Source organism: Xenopus laevis, chromosome 8S (assembly GCF_017654675.1).
Source record: "Xenopus laevis strain J_2021 chromosome 8S, Xenopus_laevis_v10.1, whole genome shotgun sequence".
Lineage (NCBI taxonomy): Eukaryota > Metazoa > Chordata > Amphibia > Anura > Pipidae > Xenopus > Xenopus laevis.
Window position 1 is genome coordinate 21978899 of NC_054386.1, and position 23447 is coordinate 22002345.

Genomic DNA, 23447 nt, shown 5'->3' on the forward strand with positions numbered 1-23447 from the left:
ATGTGTGGATCTTATAACTGTTCCTGTTTGTTCTCCAGGGATTTCTTTGTGAAGGAGGTCTTGTTAGTGGAATGTTGCCACACACTGCCACCCACAGGCCACTATGTATTCCTTGCCTTATGCAGGCAAATTGTGTATCCTAAGTGATCTGACCTGTATGTAGATAAAATGGGCATTTAGTACAAGTGAAATAAGTAATAATACATTTCAGCTGATTTGTATACTTTCCAATAACATCTGAATGCAAATAAACGAAGACATAATTGTATCAATACTGTTACTGTGACATAAACAATGCGAGAGTAGTTTACAACCGTGGTTACACAACATTGTTAAATATAACTTGAAGCCAAACATGCTCCTTGCACTACCACATTGCTGAACTTGGCACTGTTGTATCTGTCCTGCCTCCTGTTCTGAAGGGGACCCTGAAGCTACCGCTGCTTTGTTCTAGGTGCACTGTACATGCAACTAAAGAATCACGTGCAGATAGAATTTTGACTCCAAAAGCTAGAAATTATGTAATTCGGACTTTAAAAACTCTCAGTGCAATTGCATTCGATTCATCAAAATGTACACATGCAATTGTATGTATTTTTAGACAGACCTGCAATTGTGCCGGATGCAATTCACCCATGTGCCTATAATTACACTAAAAGTATAGGAAGAAATGCTGCAATCTTGGTAGAAAACATAATGGTTTGAGTGACAGATTGCACTTTGCACTTATGGTTATAAATTACCATTATTATGTACTTTTATACAGCAGCTGTAAACCCAAACTCTTTTTGGAGCAGAGGTCCTAATATTGTGATTTTGTCTCCTAATTAAAGGGATCCTGTCATCAGAAAACATGTTTTTTTCAAAACGCATCAGTTAATAGTGCTACTTCAGCAGAATTCTGCACTGAAATCCATTTCTCAAAAGAGCAAACAGATTTTTTTATATTCAATCTTGAAATCTGACACGGGGCTAGACATTTTGTCAATTTCCCAGTTGCCCCATATCATGTGACTTGTGCCTGCACTTTAGGAGAGAAATGCTTTCTGGCAGGCTGCTGTTTTTACTTCTCAATTGAATGTGTCTCAGTGGGACATGGGTTTTTACTATTGAGTGTTGTTCTTAAATCTACCAGGCAGTTGTTATCTTGTGTTAGGGAGCTGCTATCTGTTTACCTTCCCATTGTTCTTTTGTTAGGCTGCTGGGGGGGAAGGGAGGGGTGCGATATCACTCCAACTTGCAGTACAGCAGTAAAGAGTGATTGAAGTTATCAGAGCACAAGTCACATGACTTGGGCAGCTGGGAAATTGACAAATATGTCTAGCCCCATGTCAGATTTCAAAATTGAATATAAAAAAAATCTGTTTGCTCTTTTGAGAAATGGATTTCAGTGCAGAATTCTACTGGAGCAGCACTATTAACTGACTGATTCATTTTGTTTTCATGACAGTATCCCTTTAAAGGTGTTCACACCTTTATTTGGTTAATTAACTATTTTATGCTCAATATTTGTTCAATGCCTTCTGGTGGCCCAACAATATGACAGATGCCACTGTAATAAAAGTACCTAGACAAGTAAAAACAATCACCCCAGATCTTTCCCTAATTTAAACTTGGCCCCAATTAAAAGCTTGAATCCTCCTATAAAGGGCAGTTCCAATGTTTACAATCTTCTGCTGTTATTGGAGTGACGTTGCTGACTGGGTTGCCTAGGGCGCTGATTGGTTACTATAGGGCAGTGATCCCCAACCAGTAGCTCATGAGCGCTCTCCAGCCCCTTGGATGTTGCTCCCAGTGGCCTCAAAGCAGGTGCTTATTTTTGAATTCTTGGCTTGGAGGTAAGTTTATTTGCATAAAAACCAGTTGTACTGCCAAACAGAGCCTTAATGTAGGTTGACAATCCACATAGGGGCTACTAAATGGTCAATCACAGCGCTTATTGGCACCCTAAGAACATTTTTCATGCTAGTGTTGCTCCCCAACTCCTTTTACTTCTGAATGTTGCTCACGGGTTTTAAAGGTTGGGGATCCCTTCTATAGGGGATTAAACCCAGATCAAACTTTGCACACCTTCATTGCATTCACTCTTAGATCCATGCAAGGTCCCTCTAGGCACCTGCTGTCAAGTGCAGAGTAGTGTGCAATTATAAGTACAATCGCAATGTTTTTTCTCTTTCACACTGCGGCATTTTTCCCAAGGATTCCAGTGTTGTTGTGGTCACTGGCAGGAGATGTGTCAGTGTAATTGCAGCGTATTTGTTAAAATTATCACAATTGCATTCACACTTTTATGCAAATTGAACACCAGGGATTTCATTCTGGTTCAGAGGTGGAGGTAGCTAAAACTGCATTTTGTCATGATACAATTATGGAGTCCCTGAACAAGTAAATATTTTATATTCCCCAGGATAAAACACCCATATATTAAACACACTACCACTGTAATGTTCTAGTAGAGTCGCTGAGCATATTAGATGTTCTTTTCATGCTTTAAATAGAATTCCCTTGATACATGTAAGTTATGTCCCTTTGTCTGGCTCATAGACTGGCTTCCCCATGAGGAAGGTCCCGTGGATAGTAACAGCTGTTTCTTCTGCTTCCGTGATCCCGTCCCTTAGATACGAGGCCAATGGCAGTGGAGTTGTCATAATAAATACTTAATGGTAACGTGTATAAAATCTCATCTATCCCCCAAGGATAAGGAAAAATCTCTCTCTCTCCTTCATATACCAATATCTATATTGGCTATATATCTAAGTATCACAATAGCCTTGGATGTTATTGTTGTTGTTCAAGAAACCATCCAAGCCACTGTAAAAGGCATTAATAGAATCTGCCATCACCCTGCACAGCACGCCACAACCTCACTACACTCACCATAAAGAACAACTGCTTCAAATTAAATTTCTGTTCCTCTAATCTAAAGGGGTGTTCCAGGTCCGTTGATCTTTTCTATGGGAGAAAAGATTCCCTGCTATCTGTCTATAATTCCCTCTAATGTACTAGTAAAGAGCAATCATGTCCCCTACGCCTCAAATTTGATATTCTAGTTTAGTTGCATGTCCCGCACTCTCCCCAGCTCTTTTATATCCTTCTGAAGAACTGGAGGCCAAAACTCAGGGCTGTATTTACAGTTTGTGCTGCCCTAGGCACTCTGATTGATGACGCCCCCCTATTCCAACCCCCCCCAGGTTTTACATTGCATCAAGCTGCAGTAGTAGGAATTTTTTTTTTAATAATATAGACTGATAATGAGATAGATGCCTTTTATGAGATCCTTTTTATTCAAACTAGGGATGGGCGAATTTCACCCGCCGGCGAAATGTCGCAGACGCCCATTAAAGTCTATGGGCATCAAAAATTTTTTGGCGCACTGCGAAAAGAGGCGGAAAAATTCGCCCATTCCTAATTCAAACAGATAACTGAATACAACCACAAAAACTACTATTTGTGCACATTTATGAGCAGAAGCATTAAGGCTTGTCCAGAATTTGAGCCATTGTGTTAGTCACTGCATCTGGGACATACTGTAAATTCTATACCACCGAGGTAACAAAATTCAACAAGGCAGAGTTAAAGATTTTGCCAGAAAGTGACATGGAGGAACTTTAAAGGACATCAAAAAAATTTTTTTAAAAAATATTCATTAGAATACAACAAAAAAAAACACCAAGACAAGTTAAAATTTCAAATTGCAATGCCTTTATTAAGAAATAACTTACCGAAACTCCACTTCCTGTCCTCTTCAGAAACGGCGATATGGCGACCATCCATAGTGCGGTGCTGGATTTGTCCTCCCTGGCTAGCTCCCATAGTCTACTGACAGCAGGAGGACGGTGCTGGAAAGCAGCCCGGCTGGATGAAGAGCTGAACTGCCCTCACAACATTATCTCTCCCTCCCCGGCCCCTGGGTGCTTCACATGCAGGCGGCAGTTGTTGGTGGCAGTGACCGGGAGCTGAAGCCGGAGCGACGGAGGCGAAAGGAGGGGACAGGGGAATGGTGATAAACCTCAGGAGGAGGAGGGGAGCCCCGGTGATGAGGGATTTGAGTGGAACCAAAAGGGGGAATCGGTACAATCCCAGCGGCCTCTCTCCAGAGCTGGACTAAGGAGGCTTCAGAGCAGCGGCTGGATGCAGATTACAATCTGTGCATGAGAATGGTCGAGTGCAGCTGCTGCTGCCTGTGAAAAAAGCGTGCGGCTGTCGGTGTGAGCTCACTCTTGCGCCTCACATAGACACCAGCCGGACACCAGCCGCACACCGCTTCTTGTATCCGAGAGATGTAACTCACTAGCACAGCGCTACTTAGAATGCTATGTTCGGCTGCAAAACCCCTGACTTTCCGTATCGCCGCCCGCATTCTGCTGGATCCATTCTTGAGTGCTCGAAGCCGGTCACTGCCACCGACATCTGCCGCCTGCATGTGAAGCACCCAGGGGCCGGGGAGGGAGATCACTTTTAGTATGACGTACAGATTGATATTCTGAGACAATTTGCAATTGGTCGTCTTTTTTAATTATTTGTAGTTTGTGAGTTATTTAGCTTTTTATTCAGCAGCTCTCCAGTTTGCAGTTTCAGCCATCTGGTTACTAGGGTCCAAATTCCACTAGCAACCATTCATTGATTTGAATAAAAGACTGGAATATGAATAGGAGAGGCCTGAATAGAAAGATGAGGAATAAAAAATAGCAATAACAATACATTTGTAGCCTTACAGAGTATTTGGTTTTAGAAGGGGTCAGCGATGCCCATTTGAAAGCTGGAAAGAGTCAGAAGAAAAAGGCAAATAACTGTAAAACAATGAAGACCAATTGAAAATGTACTTAGAATTGGCCATTTTATAACATACTAAAAGGTACCTTAAAGGTGAACCACCCCTAAAAGCCAAGCAATGTGCCGATATGGTCAGTGATAGAGACCCACCTAATGGAATGACAAAAGCACTGTCAATTTCTTTGAAGTGATTTGGTCCCAAATTATACACCCAAGTAGGGTAATGTATAAGGGCATATTTAGGCAAGACTGAAGGGTTTATGGTGCCCATTGGAAAAGCAAAGTTGGATCAAACAAGCATTGCAATAATCCCTAAAAAAATCTATATTCAGAACCTTCAGGGCCACAGTCATTACATTTATATTTTCTTTATCCTCTCAGACACAACATAGCAGAATGTCAAGTCTCATAAAGAATTGCATAACAAAACTGTACTGTCACCACATTCCCATAGTATCCACAAGCTGGGAGGAGTTACACTTGTGTATTTTATCTAAGGAAATACCACCTTGGAACAATGAGAATATATTTTGTCAAAATTGTGAAGAAAGCAGATGCCTTCTACAGAAGAAAGAAGCAAAGCTTTATTTAGATAAGACAATTAGGTAAAGTGTAAAGCCATTATTACATGATACACCTGCATGTTTGGTATATGGTATAAGCTCCTAAGTACAGTGAATTTACAGCAGACCCGAAGCTACACTACACAAAATCATTGCAAGGGGAATGTGAATATTTGGTCCTTTAAAGGGATATTGTCATGGGAAAAATTTTTTTTATTCAAAATGAATCAGTTAATAGTGCTGTTGCAGCAGAATTCTGCACTGAAATCCATTTCTCAAAAGAGCAAACAGATATTTTATATTCAATTTTGAAATCTGAAATGGGGCTAGACATTTTGTTAATTTCCCAGCTGCCCCTGGTCATGTGACTTGTGCCTGCACTTTAGGAGAGAAACGCTTTCTGGCAGGCTGCTGTTTTTCCTTCTCAGTGTAACTGAATGTGTCTCAGTGAGACATGGATTTTTACTATTGAGTGTTGTTCTTAGATCTACCAGGCAGCTGTTATCTTGTGTTAGGGAGCTGTTATCTGGTTACCTTCCAATTGTTCTTTTGTTTGGCTGCTGGGGGGAAAAGGGGAGGGGGTTATATCACTCCAACTTGCAGTACAGCAGTAAAGAGTGATTGAAGTTTATCAAAGCACAAGTCACATGACTTGGGGCAGCTGGGAAATTGACAATATGTCTAACTCCATGTCAGATTTCAAAATTGAATATAAAAAAATCTGTTTGCTCTTTTGAGAAATGGATTTCAGTGCAGAATTCTGCTTGAGCAGCACTATTAACGGATGCGTTTTGAAAAAAACATGTTTTCCTATGACAGTATCCATTTAAAAATAAATGGGGGTGTACTGGCCCAATTGGCCTAAGAAGACCAGCCATGCCTCCACCCCCCCTCGGTTTCTCAACAGTTTTTAATATAATGCCAGTGAGTCAGTCCATGCTATTTTTTTTTTTTTAATAAATAAAATTTTAAAAGCATCTGTAGTTGTGCAGCCCCCTGGATCTTGCCGCCCTAGGCACAGGCCCTCATGTGCCTAACAGTAGATACGGCCCTGGATACTATACCACATGAAAGCATGTCTGAGAAAATCAGAAAGAGAGGCCTGGCTAAAACTGACTTAAAGGGGTTGTTCACCTTCAAACAACTAGTTGGTTTCAGATAGATCACCAGAAATAACGACTTTTTCTAATTACTTTCTATTTTCTATGTGTCACCGTTTTTCTAATATTGAAGTGTAAATTGTCTTTTTTCACCTTCGAAAGCAGCTCGGGGAGGGGTGATCGCTGACCCTGTAAACCAGATGTGTCCAAACTTTTTGCAACGAGGGCCAGATTTAGTGAGGTGAAAATGTCTGAGGGCCGACCATTCAGCCTGACATCCAGGATCAGGATCATTCACTCCTGGAGATGGAGGTGTACACGGCGTCTAGGAAGTGGAATCTGTTTGGACTTAATCTCTGCGCCTAATTTAGACAAGGAATCTCGTAGCTGTAGCAGTAATATTTGGGCACATGATTAGTGAAATGATTGTCTATACTGCTGCCTGTGTGCTGAAGGTGTTAGCAATAGACAAGTAATGGCACTTAATGATGCACCGCTCTCGCATACTTCTTTAGTTTACTGTACTGGCACATCAGTACGTCTATTGCACTTCAGCCCTATAGACGTATTAAAAGCGGTGCATCCCTATGTGCCAGTACGTGTCTATTACTAACATCTTCAGCACACAGGCAGCAGTATAGAAGATCATTTCACTAATGTGCCCAAATATAACTGCTACGGCTACTCGATTCCTGATTGCACTGTGCTGGGGGGGCCACATTATTATAATTTCATGATGGAGACTGAGGGCCGGTGTAAATTTGAAAATGGGCCGCAATTGGCCCAGGGGCCTGACTTTGGACATGCCTGCTGTAAACTGTTATAAATTGATACATTTAGTTGATACATTTCTTATCTTTGTCCCTGCTGAGCAGAATCTCTGGGTTTCATTACAGGCAGCTGTTAGAACTGATACAATAGTTGCTAATACTCCAGAGATGCTGCTGAGAAATGTATCAACTCAATGTTGCAAAATTGTAACAGTTTAGAGTCTGCACCTGAATTACTGAGCTGCCAGACTCAAACACCAGAGACAAGAACACTAAACTTTACACTTAGATTTTGGAAAAATAGTAAAAAAATAAATAATGGAAAGTAATTGAAAAAAGTCTTTATTTCTGGGGAACAATCTGAAAACATCTGAACTGAAAAAAGTGTTTGAATGGTGAACAACCCCTTTAAGCGCGCTAAGAAACCTAGGGTGTATTCCATCTGGCCCCAGTGTCTTGTTCACAATAATATTGAGTAAACTTTTATGTACTGTATCCTGCAATAGCCACTGATTTGATTGAGCTGAGCCATCTATTTTCCCTCTGACACATCATCAGTAACATTGAGACATGTATGCTATAAAGTTCATGCAATGCAGAATGCAGGTTTACACAGGCACAACATACTTTCATTAATAAATGTTCTGCTGGGGTTGAGCACTGTAATGGTTAAGCTGAGCTCAGGAGAAGTAGTTAGGAGAAAAAAATAGGATCGGACAGCTAGAGTTTCTATGGGAACCAGCAATGCTATCTCTTCATTGGCTGCTAGACTGGAGGGTGTGTTTATTAATCACTGAGCATGCTCATAAATCAACAACCAAAGCAAATTCCTGAGGGAGGAGGCCAAGTGGGTCAGAGGAGTAGAAGGATTTCTAAGTGATTAAGGGGATGCTGCAGCCTTACTGTTAACCTTTTAACAGCCAGAGTGGCAGGTATCTAAAAATTTCAAAGATGCTGTTCAATGATTACATTTTTGAGTGGGGGGTTTACATGTCCTGAATTAAGTTCCTTCTAAATTGAGTCACATTGTGTTGTCCTTAACTCTTAGAGGCGGGTTTATAAAGGGTCAAATTTTGAGTTCATAGGAGTCATTTTAAACTTCCATAATCTCCCACTCGAGTAAATAGGTTCAACCGCAAATTCGAATCGATTTCAATTTAGGCTTTTAAAATTCGATTATAGTTTTTAGTTAAAAAAAAACCTCGAATGTCAGGAAAGCTGCAAACAACTCCAAATTGATCCCAGAAAGTCTTCCATAGGCTAAAACAGCAATTTGGCAGTTTTAAGGTGGCGAATAGTCGAATTTTGAATCATTAAAGGTCCAGTGTATGGTAAATTTGAAAATCGAATTAGAAGTTACAAAAAAAACTCGAATCGAATTTTAACAATTCCATAGTCGAATGTGACAATTTTGGCCATAAAAAAAAAAAAATCGAAATTTGAAAATTAGAATTTTCAATTTAACCCTTGATTAATCTGCCCCTTAGGTTTACTTCTAAAGAGAATCAATCAATGAGCTCAGTACAGTGAACCCAAAAAGTTGTACATTTTGTGCACCATGTGAGAATGGAATATGACTAAAGTAGAAAAAAAGGCAAAATTTGGGACTGATTTTGCACTCTGTCCCTTGCCTCACAATAATAAATTAGACCTGTAGTCTGCAAATTTATTTTTATTCTCCTTGAATAAAACTACAGGGTGATGCAATAAATCTATGCACTTATAGTGCTCATTTTAAAAAAAAAAAAAATCATTTTTAAAAAGAAGACTTTTGTAGTTAAACCCACATTAAAGGGACACTAAATACTACTGTACTGCACTGTTCAATTACACTTTACTCACTTGTTGCTGGAAAACAAATCTCAGCATCCTTAACATATTATCAAGGCATACTGGGAGCTGAAGTCTTATAACAAACTTTCTCCCAGCTCACCAGTGCCAGCAGCTGCATTAAAATGCAAAATAACCCTCCAATGAAAATCCACCTGACATGTGTAACTCTGGCTCCATGTTCTTCGTTCCTGATTATAGTGTAATGCAATTTTTAGAGATGTTGGTGTAAATGCTTGAAGTGGCCACTTTTTAAATGTCCAAGGGAGCTTAATAAAGACATAAAAGCTCCGCTAATGCCCTAGACATAAGCCCACCCTAAAATATGTGGCACGCCCCTCAAATGTGTTAAAAATCTTTAATAGTTCGGACTATAGTTCGTTTTTTTAAACTTTTTATGACTCTCCTGGGTACAGGATATGATGTCACTGACATAAGATTGAGGAAGATGTAGCTTTGTTTCAGCAGTTCGGCTGGTCTGAGGTGGCGAAGGGAACTCTGGGGAAAGAGGTAATGTTCAGTAAAATCTGCAATTTAGTGAATTTGTGGAGCAACGACCATTCGACAGAGCGAAAAGTTGCCTGGTGATAGAGCGTGAACGAACGTTAGCGACGGTCTCTATCGCTAGCGAATTGTCATCTGCGCTTGTGAATTGGCGATATCCCTGCAGATGTGATTTCTGGCGAAAAGTCGCTAGCGTTTGCCACTTCGCCCTTTATTGAATCTGCCCCTGAGAGTCACACTGCAGGAGCAAATGCAAATAAGCAGGAACGGAACTAGGGGTAGGCAGAGTCGGCGCCCGCCTAGGGTGCAATCATGATGGGGGGGGGCGCACTTTAAGAGGCTTTTGTTTTCTTTTTTTTAACCCTGGTTTGCTTGGCTTTTAATAGTTTTTCAATTCTATAAACTGCCTATTCCAACCCAATCTTGCCCGTGATTTGTACTGCAGGCACTCCCCACCTGCTGGCACAGGTACATATTTGGGGACAATATTGTGGATTTTCTGGCTGCTGCTGGCACACCGACCCGGATTTGTGGAAAGGCCACCTAGGCCCGGGCCTAGGGCGGCAGGATTTTAGGGGGGCGGCATGCTGTCCAACCACACCCACATCGGTTCAAAAACACTGGGGATGTTCAGGAGATACAATAATTTTTTAAATTTCCCATGTGCCAATCCACATTGCTCCAGTCCAGATGATGAAAATTTGCACGAATAAAGGGGAGGGGACAGGGGCGATGAACGACCGTGGGCCTAGGGGCGCCAACTATGTAAATCCAGCCCTGCTGGCACAGGTACAGATTGGGGGCAATATGAGGGATTGGCTTTGGCTGCTGCTGGCACTAGTACCAATTGGGATACTATGATAGGTGCTGGAACAGGTACACAGATGTTTGGGGCATTATGATGGATTTTTGGCTTCTGCTGGCACAGGTACAAATTAGGGGCAATATGATGGATTTTTTCGGCTGCTGCTGACATAATTACAGACTGGGGGTAATACTATGATTAGACGTATGCTGGCACAGGTACAGATTGGGGGCTTGGGGGGAATCTGTGGTATTGACTGCCATTGGCACAGGTACAAATGGGGGTAACATGATGGGTGCTGGCACAGGTACAGGGGGCAATATGAATGGTAAGGTGGGAAATGGTATTTGTAATGTAGGACCGGGTGGGGGGGGGCACTGATTGAAGCCCTTGCCTAGGGTGCCAAAATACCTTGGCCTGGCCCTGCAAATAACAAAATACAAAACGGATAGAGTCGTGCAAGACTTAAGGTGGCCATACACTATAAGATCCGCTTATTTGGCATGGACGCCAAACGAGCGGATCTTAACCCGATGTGCCCACTAATGGCTGGGCGATATTGTGTGAATCTGAACGTTCGGCCCTGGGGCCGACGGGTCGCTGGACTGCATCAACTAGCCGATGTGGTCCTGGATCCTACGAGAAATCAAACATGACCGATCGATATATGGCAGATAAGGACCGATATCGTCAGCTTTAATCTGCCCGTGTGTGGCCATCTTTACATTCGTTCAGTTGTTACAATTAGCAGGGATGACGTCCTGGTGAGACACATTTTGTATCAGCTATTGTCCAGCATCAATGTGTATGAAACCTGCCAACTTTCTATGTCAGGAATCAACTAATACCCAAAACAGCAGATAACAGCGGTATCCGTCTCACAGTTCAGCAGCCGTCGCTTTATTCTGAGGAAAAGCAAAGTAGGCGGAATCAAAGTGATCACGCCTTCCAGTGATTGGACAAAACTTCCTATCCCTCAAACTCGGTAAACCAGTAGTCGACAAGGAAGGGCGTGTCCGTGTCTGGGAGCCTTGAGTCAGTGACCGAGCGTTCATTGGTCTGTGGAGGATGCTGGCGGCCAGAGGACGTGTCTATAGAGGTGACAAGCAGCGGGAGAACTAGGCGAGGGATTCAGCAGCAGCAGCAGGAGATATGCTCGGAGTATGCCCCATCTTCTCCCCGCTTGCCTTTGGCTAGAGATAAAGCAGGGAAGCAACAAGCCAGTTCCCATTGATGCGGTCACATATCCGGCGCACCGGCAGTAGGAAAGCTGAACGAGCCCACACCTGCGACTCCTGCATGAATTCCTACACGACGCAGAGGTGGCAAATCTAAGCCTCTAGAGTTGTGGCAATGGCTGACAGGACGGCCCCAAACTGTCACCTGCGTCTGGAATGGGTGTATGGCTACAGGGGACATCAGTGCCGCAACAATCTGTACTACACAGCGGCCAAGGAAATTGTCTATTTTGTTGCTGGGGTCGGTGTGGTTTATAACACAAGGGAACACAAGCAGAAATTCTACATTGGCCACGACGATGATATAATCAGGTACCTGTGTACACACTGTATATCTATACCTATCTATCTATCTATCTATCTATCTATCTATCTATCTATCTATCTATCTATCTATCTATCTATCTATCTATCTATCTATATGATAAGAACCAGTTCACCCTAATTCCATTTAGGAAACAATTGAGCATTTTGTCTCTGTAAAAGTACTTAAAGGGATACTGTCATGGAAAACATGTTTTTTCTAAACCACATCAGTTAATAGTGCTACTCCAGCAGAATTCTGCACTGAAATCCATTTCTCAAAAGAGCAAACAGATCTTTTTATATTCAATTTTGAAATCTGACATGGGGCTAGACATATTGTCAGTTTCCCAGCTGCCCCAGTCATGTGACTCGTGCCTGCACTTTAGGATGGAACTACTTTCTGGCAGGCTGTTATCTCTCCTACTTAATGTAACTGAAGGAGTCTCAGTGGGACTTGGTTTATCCTATTGAGTGCTGTTCTTAGATCTATCAGGGAGCTGTTATCTTGTGTTAGGGAGCTGCTATCTGGTTACCTTCCCATTATTCTGTGGTTAGGCTGCTGTGGGGGGGGGGGGTGATATCACCCCAACTTGCAGTACAGCAGTAAAGAGTGACTGAAGTTTTTCAGAGCACAAGTCACATGACTGGGGGCAGCTGGGAAACTGACAATATGTCTAGCCCCATGTCAGATTTCAAAACTGAATATAAAAAAATCAGTTTGCTATTTTGAGAAATGGATTTCAGTGCAGAATTCTGCTGGAGCAGCACTATTAACTGATGCGTTCTGAAAAAAACATGTTTTCCCATGACCGTATCCCTTTAAATGGGTTGTTCACCTTTGAATTAACTTTTAGTATGATGTAGAGAGTGGTATATCCAGGCAATTTGCAATTGGTTTTCATTTTTTATTATTTGTGGTTTTTAAGTTATTTAGCTTTTTATTCAGCAGCTGTTCAATTGGCATCTTAACCAACCTGGTAGCTAGGGTCCAAATTAAATAGATGAAAAGGCACGCACTCCTGCAACACACCAGGTAGGATAACATTTCTTGATCTTTAGTCCATAGGTTAAAATCAAATGTCTTAGGACATCTGATTTTAACCTATGGAATAAAGATCAAGAAATTTTATTTTAGCTGGTGTGTCGCAGGAGTGCGTGCCTTTTCATCTATTTCGTTGCATTTCACCCCAAGCTTAGGATTCCAGGCACTGCACCCGGGCCACTTTTCTTCATCAGTGAGTGCGAAACAACACTTACATTATTTGAATTAACTTGCAGATAATGCTATACCCATAAGAGATGGACCTGGGGCCACCCACCCAGGTCAATTCACATGCTGGGTGAGCTTTGGTTTTTTATTGGAAATTGGGAGTATCTGCTTTTTGGATACAGCCGCGTTTTTTTTTCTGTCTAGGGTCCAAATTACCCTAGCAAGCATGCATTGAGTGAATATGGGACTGGAATATGAATAGGAGAGGGCAGGGCCGGAACTAGGGGCAGGCAGGATAGGCAGCCGCCTAGAGGGCAATCATGTGGGGGGGCGCACTTTTAAGGGGAATTTTTTTCTTTTTTAAACCCTGATTTGCTTGGCCTTTAATAGTTTTTAAATGATGTAAACCACCTGTTCCAACCCGCTCTTGCCTGTGATTCGTACTGCAGGCAGAAGCACTCCCCACTTCCCTGTTGGCAGCTGCTGGCACAGGTACATATTTGTGGGCAATATGATGGACTTTTGGCTGCTGCTGGCACAGGTATAGATTCATGGCAATATAAGGGTTTGGCTGCTGCTGGCACAGATACATGGGGCAACATAATGGCTGCTGGTACAGGTACAGGGGTCAATATGAACGGTAAGGTTGGAAATGGTAATGCAGGACCAGGTAGGGGGCACTGATTGAAGCCCTTGACTAGGGTGCCCAGATACCTTGGCCCGGCCCTGGAAGAGGGCCTTAATAGAAGGATCAGTAATAAAAAGTAACAATAACAGTAGCCTTACAGAGCATTCATTTTTTTAAAAGGAAATCAGCGACGCCCTGTAATCTAATAAAAGTTACGTTAAAGGTGAACCACCCCCTTTGACTTGGATTTTAAGCATGACTAACCTTATACAAACTGTATTTTGCTATTAACTTGACCACCCAATTTTCACAAAAGAGTTCTATCATGCTCTATCATGGGATCACTTCCTCATACAGAGTGCATGTCAGGTGCAAGGGTTGTGTTACAGTCAGCTGGTGTGAAGCTTATGTAACCTCACCTGGAACTACAAGCACATCTAGTGCATATAAAAAGTCTTAAAGGGGGCGGGGTGTGTTTTACAGGCAGTTTAAAATGCTGTGCACTTCATCCTGGAATCTCAAACGGATGAGGCTAAACAAACGTCCTATATCAGTTTTGTGTGTCTTTTCAAAATGTTATTGCTGTTTGCCAGTATAATTGTATTTCTGATTTGATAGTTCCCAAAAGTCGCACGTATTAGTTACTCCTGCACTTTTGGAATTCAGTAGAAACATGTAATTAACAGATTAACCTTCAGTTTTGTCATTTGCTTGTAATTATTAGAGTGGACCTGTCACCTGCACAAAAGATGTACAATGAAAGTCCTTTGCAAATTAAACATGGACCTCAAATATTTTTTTATTCAGGGTAGGACTACACAGACGTTTATCCGACACGGTGCGATAAAACACATGTGACGGAAATAAGGTAAGAGATAGAATTGTCGGATGAAGTCGCAGCATTGATCCGACTGTCGGACGCAGATTCAGATGCTGCGCTTGTGTCGCGTCTGTTCAATGCTGTAACTTCATCCGACATTTCTATCTCTCACCTTATTTCCGTCGCATACGTTTTGTCACATCGCGTCAGATTGTGGCGAAAACGTCTGTGTAGTCTTACCCTTAAAGATCCATACCTGTTATAAAGGTGTTTTAATATCTGAGCTGTCAATCAAATATTACCTGCCCCATCTCTATGCTTGAGGCATAGAGGTGGGGCAATCAATTACTTTCACTTTCCATTCAGCAATTCCTGAATGTCACTGCTCTCCACACATTCCCCTTTGTCTCCTCACACTCTATAATTGTGTAGGGCACTGCATATAGTCATTAGGTCCCCCATTCTGGTGCATACACAAGATTTTGGGGTGAAACACAATTTGTCTTCATAACAAATTGCTACAAAATGGCACCTATCTGCTTGCTGTGATTGTGTAATTCCAAGACTGAAGGAAACAAAACGTAACTAATAAATATAGTGTAAGTAAAGTTTGTTTTGCTCAACTAACTTGATAGAAAAGAGTTTGGAATCATTTCTTAAGATGACAGGTCCCCTTTACGAGCCATGGTGTGGTTTAGAGAGCCAACGGCACTCACTGTGATCTTACACTCCAATGTCTAATGCCTACTTGCTGGGAGAAGTTCAGTAGATAATGTAATGGGTTTAGGTGCTGTTTATTTGATACTACAGTATCAATGTATCATACCTTTTTGGGCTACCGTCAAGATTCCGAAAATATGATAACCAAATATTGCCACCCTGAAGGCTTGGCCTTCCGTCCTGTGAGACGTCATGAAAGCCTTCCTGCTGTTTTTTTTTTTAAAACACAAACCCCGATATGTAATAAAAGGCAAAAAGTTTGCCCAGGAGCACTGACCAAGAGCAACTAATAAGATGCTTGCTTTTAAAGAGATACTGATATTCGAAAATAATCTTTTTTTATTATCTTTCATAACATTGTCTTTGAATGCTATTTATAATTTTACCATAAAAGTATTTGCCTGATGCTGCTACATTACCTTTCTTACTACCCTGTTCCTGTATGAGGGAGCTGCCATATTTGTGCAGCAGGAGTCCGTTAGCATTAGAAACTGTAACTGACAGGTTAAGACAGGACAGTCAGGTTAGCAAAACAGTCAGGTTTAGGAACTTCAAATAACAATTACTTACAAAAGCAGAACTATCCGCAAAAAACAACTTGACCTACATTTAAGTTTTAGGGGCCCATTCACTAAGTTCAAGTGAAGGAATAGAGGAAAAATAGTTAGAATTTCGAATGTTTTTTTTGGCTACTTCGACCATCGAATTGGCTACTTCGACCTTCGACTACGACCTTCTACTTCGAATCGCACGATTCGAACTAAAAATCGTTCGAATATTCGACCATTCTATAATCAAAGTACTGTCTCTTTAAAAATTTCTTCGACCCCCTTATTTCGCCACCTAAAACCTACCGAGGCCAATGTTAGCCTATGGGGAAGGTCCCCATAGGCTTGCCAACAATTTTCTGATCGAAGGATAATCCTTCGATCGATGGATTAAAATCCTTCAAATCATTCGATTCGAAGGATTTAATCGTTCGATCGAATGAATCGGATTATTCGTTCGATCTAATGAATTGCGCAAAATCCGGCAGTCGATTAACCCTCGATATTCGACCCTTGATACATCTGCCCCTTAATGTAGATAAATATTTTGAAAATATATTTTTTTTAATGTCAGCATCACTTTAAACAGGTGGCCAGTAAATGCTACCTGTTTATTGGTTGCTATGGTTGATAAGAAGTGACAAAACGTTGCTCGTAATGTTACATAACCCCCAAAGTGGGTTACAGTATACATCATGCTTTTTAAACTTCCAGAACACATGAACCTAGCAATCTCCCTACTTTTGACAGGCGGATGTAAAATAATAGGAACGTTTTCTTACTTCCTGGAAAACTCGTTATGATTTTACGAGTCTCTGGTTTGCAAGTTGTTAATAGATGTTACTATTAAGCTGCAACAAGGACCTCCGTAACTGTAAAGGGAAAACAATCCATTGACTGAACTGCATCTGGTAAACATGCAGCAGCTGCCACACGGGAGTGTTCAGTTCAAGATGATTATTTCAGGCAACTCTCCAAAATATATAAAATGTCTTTTAGTCATTCATCTAGAGCAACAGCACAGTTTGGAGCTACAGCTTAAATACTTTGTTGTTTGCCTCCATGCTAATAAAGACGTTTCATAGTGTATTGAACTGAATCCAACAACTAGAGGATGTTGGGGGTGTGTGCACATATATAAAATAATGCAAAGTTGCCAATAACTTGGCAGATGCGGGAGTTCAGCACCACTGAGATGGACAGCACCCAGCATTTGCTATGCGTGTCTGCGATCACAAGAAGCTCTTGCTAAACCCTAAAGTGCCAGACGGCTCTTAGGATAATGCACGTAAACTGTGATCCCACCCCCACCAATAGGAATTGCCCTGTGACGTTATGGAGCAGCACATTCATCTGTCTCACAAATAAGCAAACAATAATCTCAATGTAATATACAGTTTTGCAGACTATGCATTGTTCATTGTTCGGTGTAACTCAGATCTGAGTCTACATATAATTTAACCCAAGCCTACCTCTGATCTTATAGGCAAACACAAAGAAACATAAGACAACAAGGGGGTTATTTATCAAAGTCCGAATTTAACTCAATATTTTCTGCTTCAAACTCCCATCAAATCCATTCGGGTTTTTTATGCTTATTTGTTATTACATTTTCCTGAAACTTTGCTTTGAGGGAAAAAAATCTGATTTTCTGGTTTTTACAGAGTTTTCATCCGGCTTTCGCGATTTTTTTTTTTTAATTTTCATCCTGTTTTCAAAATTTTTTTTGGAATTTTCACCTGAAAACTTTGGGTATGGTACAAAACCCAGCCCACATGCATGACTTATATGCAACCTTGACAGGTTGAGATGTCGGATTTTCAAATTCGGACTTTTCCGTCCTCGGGGTTTAATAAATTCTTTTAAAAGTCAGATTTTATAAAAAATGTTTTAGATTTTTGCATTCGGAGTTTAGTAAATAACACTCAAGTGTTTTGCTGGACTGGGATGGAAATTGGGTGAGGTGCTCTAGGCCCTTTTATCTGTCCCCCCACCCCGCAAAAAAAATGAATAGGTTTCTGGGAGCATACATCATGTGAACTATAAATTGAATACATTGCAACAGGCATTGCTAGTAAATGTAATACTAATGGTCAGATCTTCTCATCGAAGTTATTAACTTTTAGTTTAGCAGTGTTGTGTTGGACAGCACCCGAATAAAGCCAATGATATATTTGTGTGGCCTACATACAACCATCTTCTATTTATGTCTTTTACACTTCAGCCCACTGTTCTGCTCTAAAAATCTTCAGGATACCACAATAAGATTGCAACTTAAGGAAAAGTAAGGCAGATATTGGTCAAACTAGTATGGTGCATGGAGATTTTTAAAATAAATATTTTGTTTTGGTGTTTCTCAGCCCTGCAACAGCACATGAACATTTTTTTAGTATAGACTGGAATGAGTAGGTCTGAAGTTTCATGAATCATAGTATTTGCTGTATGTTATGTATTTACAACATCACAGTTTTATACTATGCACAGGCCTAGATTTGCAGGCAGGCCACAAAGGCCTGGGTCTAGGGTGGCAAAGTTTAGAGGGTGATTGCTGCCTGCTAGCTGCATCTTGAATGTGAAAAAGAGCCGATGTTTGAGGGAACAGCAACAGGGGAAGCAGTGGTTGTGTAGGTCAGTTAGATATGAGTGGGTGCGAGGGGGTGATAGGCTGCAAGTGGCCTACGACTACAGAAGCATTAAATCCAGCCCTGACTGTGCACCCAAACTCAAATGTACTCACTTTTAAATTAAGGTTGGACAAATATTTGGGCCTGCAATGAATCTGGATACAGCAGAGATTGTCTTTCAATGCAGAGAACTACTTCCACCTGAATAATTTATCTGCTTGGTGTTTATATCCTGAACACCAAAATTCAGCGCGAACATTGTATTGTGATAAGCGGGTGTGCAGGGTCACATGGCATAATCCAATGCACCAATTTAGCATGCAGATCATCAAAGCCCCTTTTTCTGGGAAGCAAAATCCCTTTCCATCTGGATAAGATTATCATGGAGAATGACTACACATTAAAGGAACAGTAACATTAAAAAAATTAAAGTGTTTTAAAGTAAAACAACTATAATACAGTGTTTCCCTGGTAAAACTGGTGTGTTTGCTTCAGAAACACTACTATTGTTTATATAAATAAGCTGCTGTGTAGCAATGGGGGCAGCCATTCAAAGGAGAAAAGGCTCAGGTTATACAGCAGATAAACTCTGTAGAACATAATGGTGTTATCTGTTATCCACTATTTAACCTGTGCCATATAGCCTTTCTTCAATTTCCACCATTGCAGCTTGTTTATATGAACTATAGTAGTGTTTCTGAAACAAACAGATCAGTTTTACCAGTGCAGGGCAATGGAACATGATATTTTCATTACTTTAAAACACTTTAATTTTTTGGTGCTACTGTTTCTTTAATGAACTATGATGAAAACCGAATATATATCTCACTCTACTGCCTGCCTGTCCTCTATCAGTTGTCCCTAGCAACCATCATTACAATGACATTCAGCAGAACAATAATCAGCTTTGAAAAGGAACTGAAATGTTCTGAAAGCCTGCTGTGATTATCACCTTGGTTAGCCAGTTAATGTATCACCTTTACACCACTCTTGTTATGCTTCATATCAAAAGTTTTATCCTATAACTGAACAGAACAATAAAATCAACACACGTATATGCCTGTGTGGGTGTTTTTTTTACTTTGTTTCATAAAACAAATGTTGCTAATTCGATTGCGTTTCCATCTTTAATATAATTACGTTGAATGCCTTGGACTATGGACTTCTGACATCATTGGCTAAGTGTTGACATAACTCCCAACCCACCCAAATTTGCAGTTTACAATATCCAATCAATATCCAATAAACTGTGAGATTCCGACAGATGCTGATAACCATTGTACAACTGTACAATAGAAACACCCTACCAAAGTAGCATTGTGAAATATGGCAATTAGGAATACACTGAATCCAGGATTCGGATCGAGATTAGCCCAGAATTCTGCCTTTTTCAGTAGCCAAATGCAAGTGCCTGGCCGAACCAAATCCAAAAATCATGTGACTTTTTGTCATAGCATAGCATGTTTTTTTTTATCCCTTCTAGATATACAAATTAGGGTTCAGATTTGGTTTGAGATTCAGCTGATTCAGTATTTGGTGTATTCCTGATGGCAATATACTGTATTTTAATTACAAATGCTAAAAGGCTTGTCTGTGTTACTGGATCTAAACAAGTTAATAAAGTTTATAGAGGCATAGTTTAGCTTATCTCTAAAATGTGTTCTTGGACCTTATCATTTTGAAAATACCCTTTTATATTTTTCTGGCAAGCAATATATCCACATTCATCAGTGGAGACAATAGTAGTGTTTCCCTGTTTCTGCTTTTGTTGATAATCTCGTGTATTTTGATGGATCCTGAGACATTAGGGTTTAACCCATTAAACATTTGCATTTGGGGACATGAAAATGTTATGATGATTGCATCTGTTATATCTGTTTTGTTTGCTAATTTAATGTAGATTCTGGCAAATGCTAGAGCAGTTGCTGTAATATGCCATAGACAGTCACTATATATTGGGTCTGTAGGAGGAAAAAATCGTTCGATCAAACGATGAAATCCTTCGAATCGATCGATCGATCAAGGGATTTTCCTAAAAAACCTAAAAAACTGATGGGGAAGGTCCCCATAGGCTAACATTGTAGTTCGGTAGGTTTAAAGTGGCGAAGTATGTAGTCAACGTTTTTTTTAAAGAGACAGTACTTCGACTATCGAATGGTCGAAAAGTCGAACGATTTTTAGTTTGAATCGTTCGAGTCAAAGTCATAGTCGAAGGTCGTAGTAGCCTATTCGATGGTCGAAGTACCCAAAAAAACCTTAGAAATTCAAAGTTTTTTTTACTTCAAAATCCTTCACTCGAGCTTAGTAAATGTGCCCCTAGTTGTGATTATTAAAACAGCATATGGGTTTATCAACACCATATCTAGGCCACTGACAATACACTTTTAACTGCATTTTGGTGCATAACAACATCTGGCCTATTGTGGTTGCAGTATATACACATATCATCATCTGGTTACATAGGTAAAGCTCTGATGGTCTGGCAAATCTATGTGAGTGCATTAACCCTAATTGCATTGCATAAGAAATATCTAAAAACCCAATGCAGCAAAATAATTCATTCTGAATTTCCATCACACCAGACAACAATCTAAAAATGTACGCCATTAATGCCTGATGGAAATCTCTGTGGATTCTCTCATACAAGCTGGCAGCCATACATGACATTGACCCCAGAAACAGAATCACAGTTGAATTCAACTTGTTATAATACAGTGCAAAACTTGGTCACACATTGCCTTGCATTTATTCATATATCATACTCAAGCATAAGCAGATTACTTTATTCACTATAGAAAACCTAATTAAAATGGCCCATACACAAGTCTACTTTATGAACTTTTATCAATTTTGCACTCCCATTCAACCATCCTATAAAGCTGTCTTTAGAGCAATATGGGGCCCCTTATCTGTAAACCAGTTATCCAGAAAGCATTGAATTATGGGAAGCCCATCTCCCATAAGGGCAAATTTACTAAAGGGCGAAGTGACTAACGCTGGCGAAAATTCGCCAGCGTGACGTCATTTCGGGACTTCGCTGATTTACTAACGGGTGCTGGCGTAAATTCGCTAGCGACGGAGATAGACTGTAGCACTACTTTGCACTCTAACGCCCAGTGAATTTTCGCTCTGGCGACTGGACGTAACTACGCAAATTCACTAAGTTGCAGATTTTAATAAACTTTACCTCTTGCACCAGACTTGCCTTCGCCACCTCAGACCAGGCGAAGTGAAATAGAGTAGATCGGAATTCCTCAAAAAAAAATTCAACATTTCCTCAAAAAAAATGTCAACATTTTTCTAAGTCTCAAAAAACGCTGGCGACTTTTCAGTTTTTCGGGGTGATAGGCTGCAAAAGATCGTAAATATTTTTTAGGGTACCCGCCTTCCCCCCTACATTTCCTTACATATGGCACATAAACTATACACTGGGCTCATGTGTAGGGCAATATAACACCTGTATTTTCTTTATTAAGGTTCCCTGCTTGTGTAGTGTAATGTATTTGCTGCAACATATACGTCCATTAAAATTTAACTTCCCGCCGTATGCAAATTAGCTAACGCTAGCGCAACTTCGCCTTGCTTGCCGAATTAATGCTAGCGAAACTGCGCCATCTTCGGATTTTAGTGAATTTGTCCTGGTGAATTTTCGCCTGGCGAAGTATGGCGATGTGAGCGAAGTTGTCGCTGGCGAATTTCTATGGGAATTTGTCCCATAGACTCTATTTTAAGAAGATTATTCAAATGCTTTTTAACTATACTCTTTTTATCTGTTATATTATAACAGTACCTTGTACTTGATTGTAACTCAGCGATATGAAACCATAATGCTGGCAAAACAATTCTAATGTGTTTATTTAATGTTTAAATACATTTTAGTATACTTAAAGTATGGTGATGCAAATTACCAAAAATTCCCCAGGCCCTAAACATTTCCCATAATACATCCCATACCTGTACTTGAAATATGCCATTAATGGAAGTGCAAATGATAAACATGTTTAGCATAGTATTTTATTACATGGATGTAACACTGTTGGTGATATCCCTTGGAGGAACATTACATGTTTTTGGATTACAAAATCATCTTGATCGGAGATAATGAAAATCTGTAGTGAGCGGTAGATTACGCTAGAAAAACAATAGCTGCATAAGATACCTAGAAGGTAAACTTGCTTAAAGTGCATTCATCCACCTTGCATTTAAATGGTTGCTGACTCCAGGAACAAAATACAAAGATTTATGATTTCTGCAGTGTACTGTACAGTATGTGACATCTATAGGTTTTTCAATATTCTAGAAAATGTTGAATATCTACCTACACAAGATATTAGCTCTACTTATTATTCTATGCCTTTGAAATCTTTTGGCAGCAAAAAAAAAATTTTCCTGGCTTGTCAGAAAGGCCTAAAACCTGGCTGAGGCATTGTAAACTGAATATACTGTATCTGTAGATTTTATTGCAATTTCCCTTTTTGCAACTAGAATTTTTCATTTGCTTAGGGCATACCTACCCTTGCTTAATAAAGGTTGTTTACAAATTAAATGAACTGACAGCATATGTATTGCTTCCATAACTTAATTATCATAATCAAGTTAAAAATAATTACATAGGGCAGTTACTATAGATGGTTTTAGAGGTTGCAACTTTACCAGGGTCCTAGTTAATAAAGAAATTAGATCTTACAGCAGAGCAGAAGAAACAGTTGCTATTTTAAGGGACCAGGGCATAATTTAACATGCAGAGAACAGAGCATCCGGCAGAGATATCAGTAGAGTGGATGCTATTAAAACTAGCAGCACTTCCCGCTTAATTAGAACAAAAATCTTCATTTCTAAAAATGAACTATAACTTAGCTTTCAAGGAAGCAGACGGCACTTCTGAAACTGGGGTTTATTGGAGTACCTGCTGGTAACACCTGACGCGTTTCGGGAGATATCCCTTAATCATAGGTGAGGGACACTGTGTGACTGAGCACCTGAACCGGCGGAAAAACAGTGAGCTTGT

At 40.4% G+C, this 23447-nt stretch overlaps 1 protein-coding gene across 6 annotated transcripts in view; it reads left to right on the top strand.

The window, feature by feature from the left end:
• The first annotated feature begins 11381 nt into the window (after positions 1 to 11381).
• LOC108699830 (echinoderm microtubule-associated protein-like 5) overlaps positions 11382 to 23447 on the top strand; it is a 119043-nt gene continuing 106977 nt past the window's right edge. For 3 of the 6 annotated variants that reach the window (XM_041574774.1, XM_041574775.1, XM_018232433.2), the window contains exon 1: positions 11386 to 11895. In XM_041574774.1, coding sequence (XP_041430708.1) covers positions 11699 to 11895 — 197 coding nt within the window. In that variant the 5' untranslated portion in view covers positions 11386 to 11698. Of the gene's footprint in view, positions 11896 to 23447 lie in introns of all 6 variants that reach the window. The other 3 variants (XM_041574777.1, XM_041574778.1, XM_041574776.1) reach the window with 2 other exon arrangements.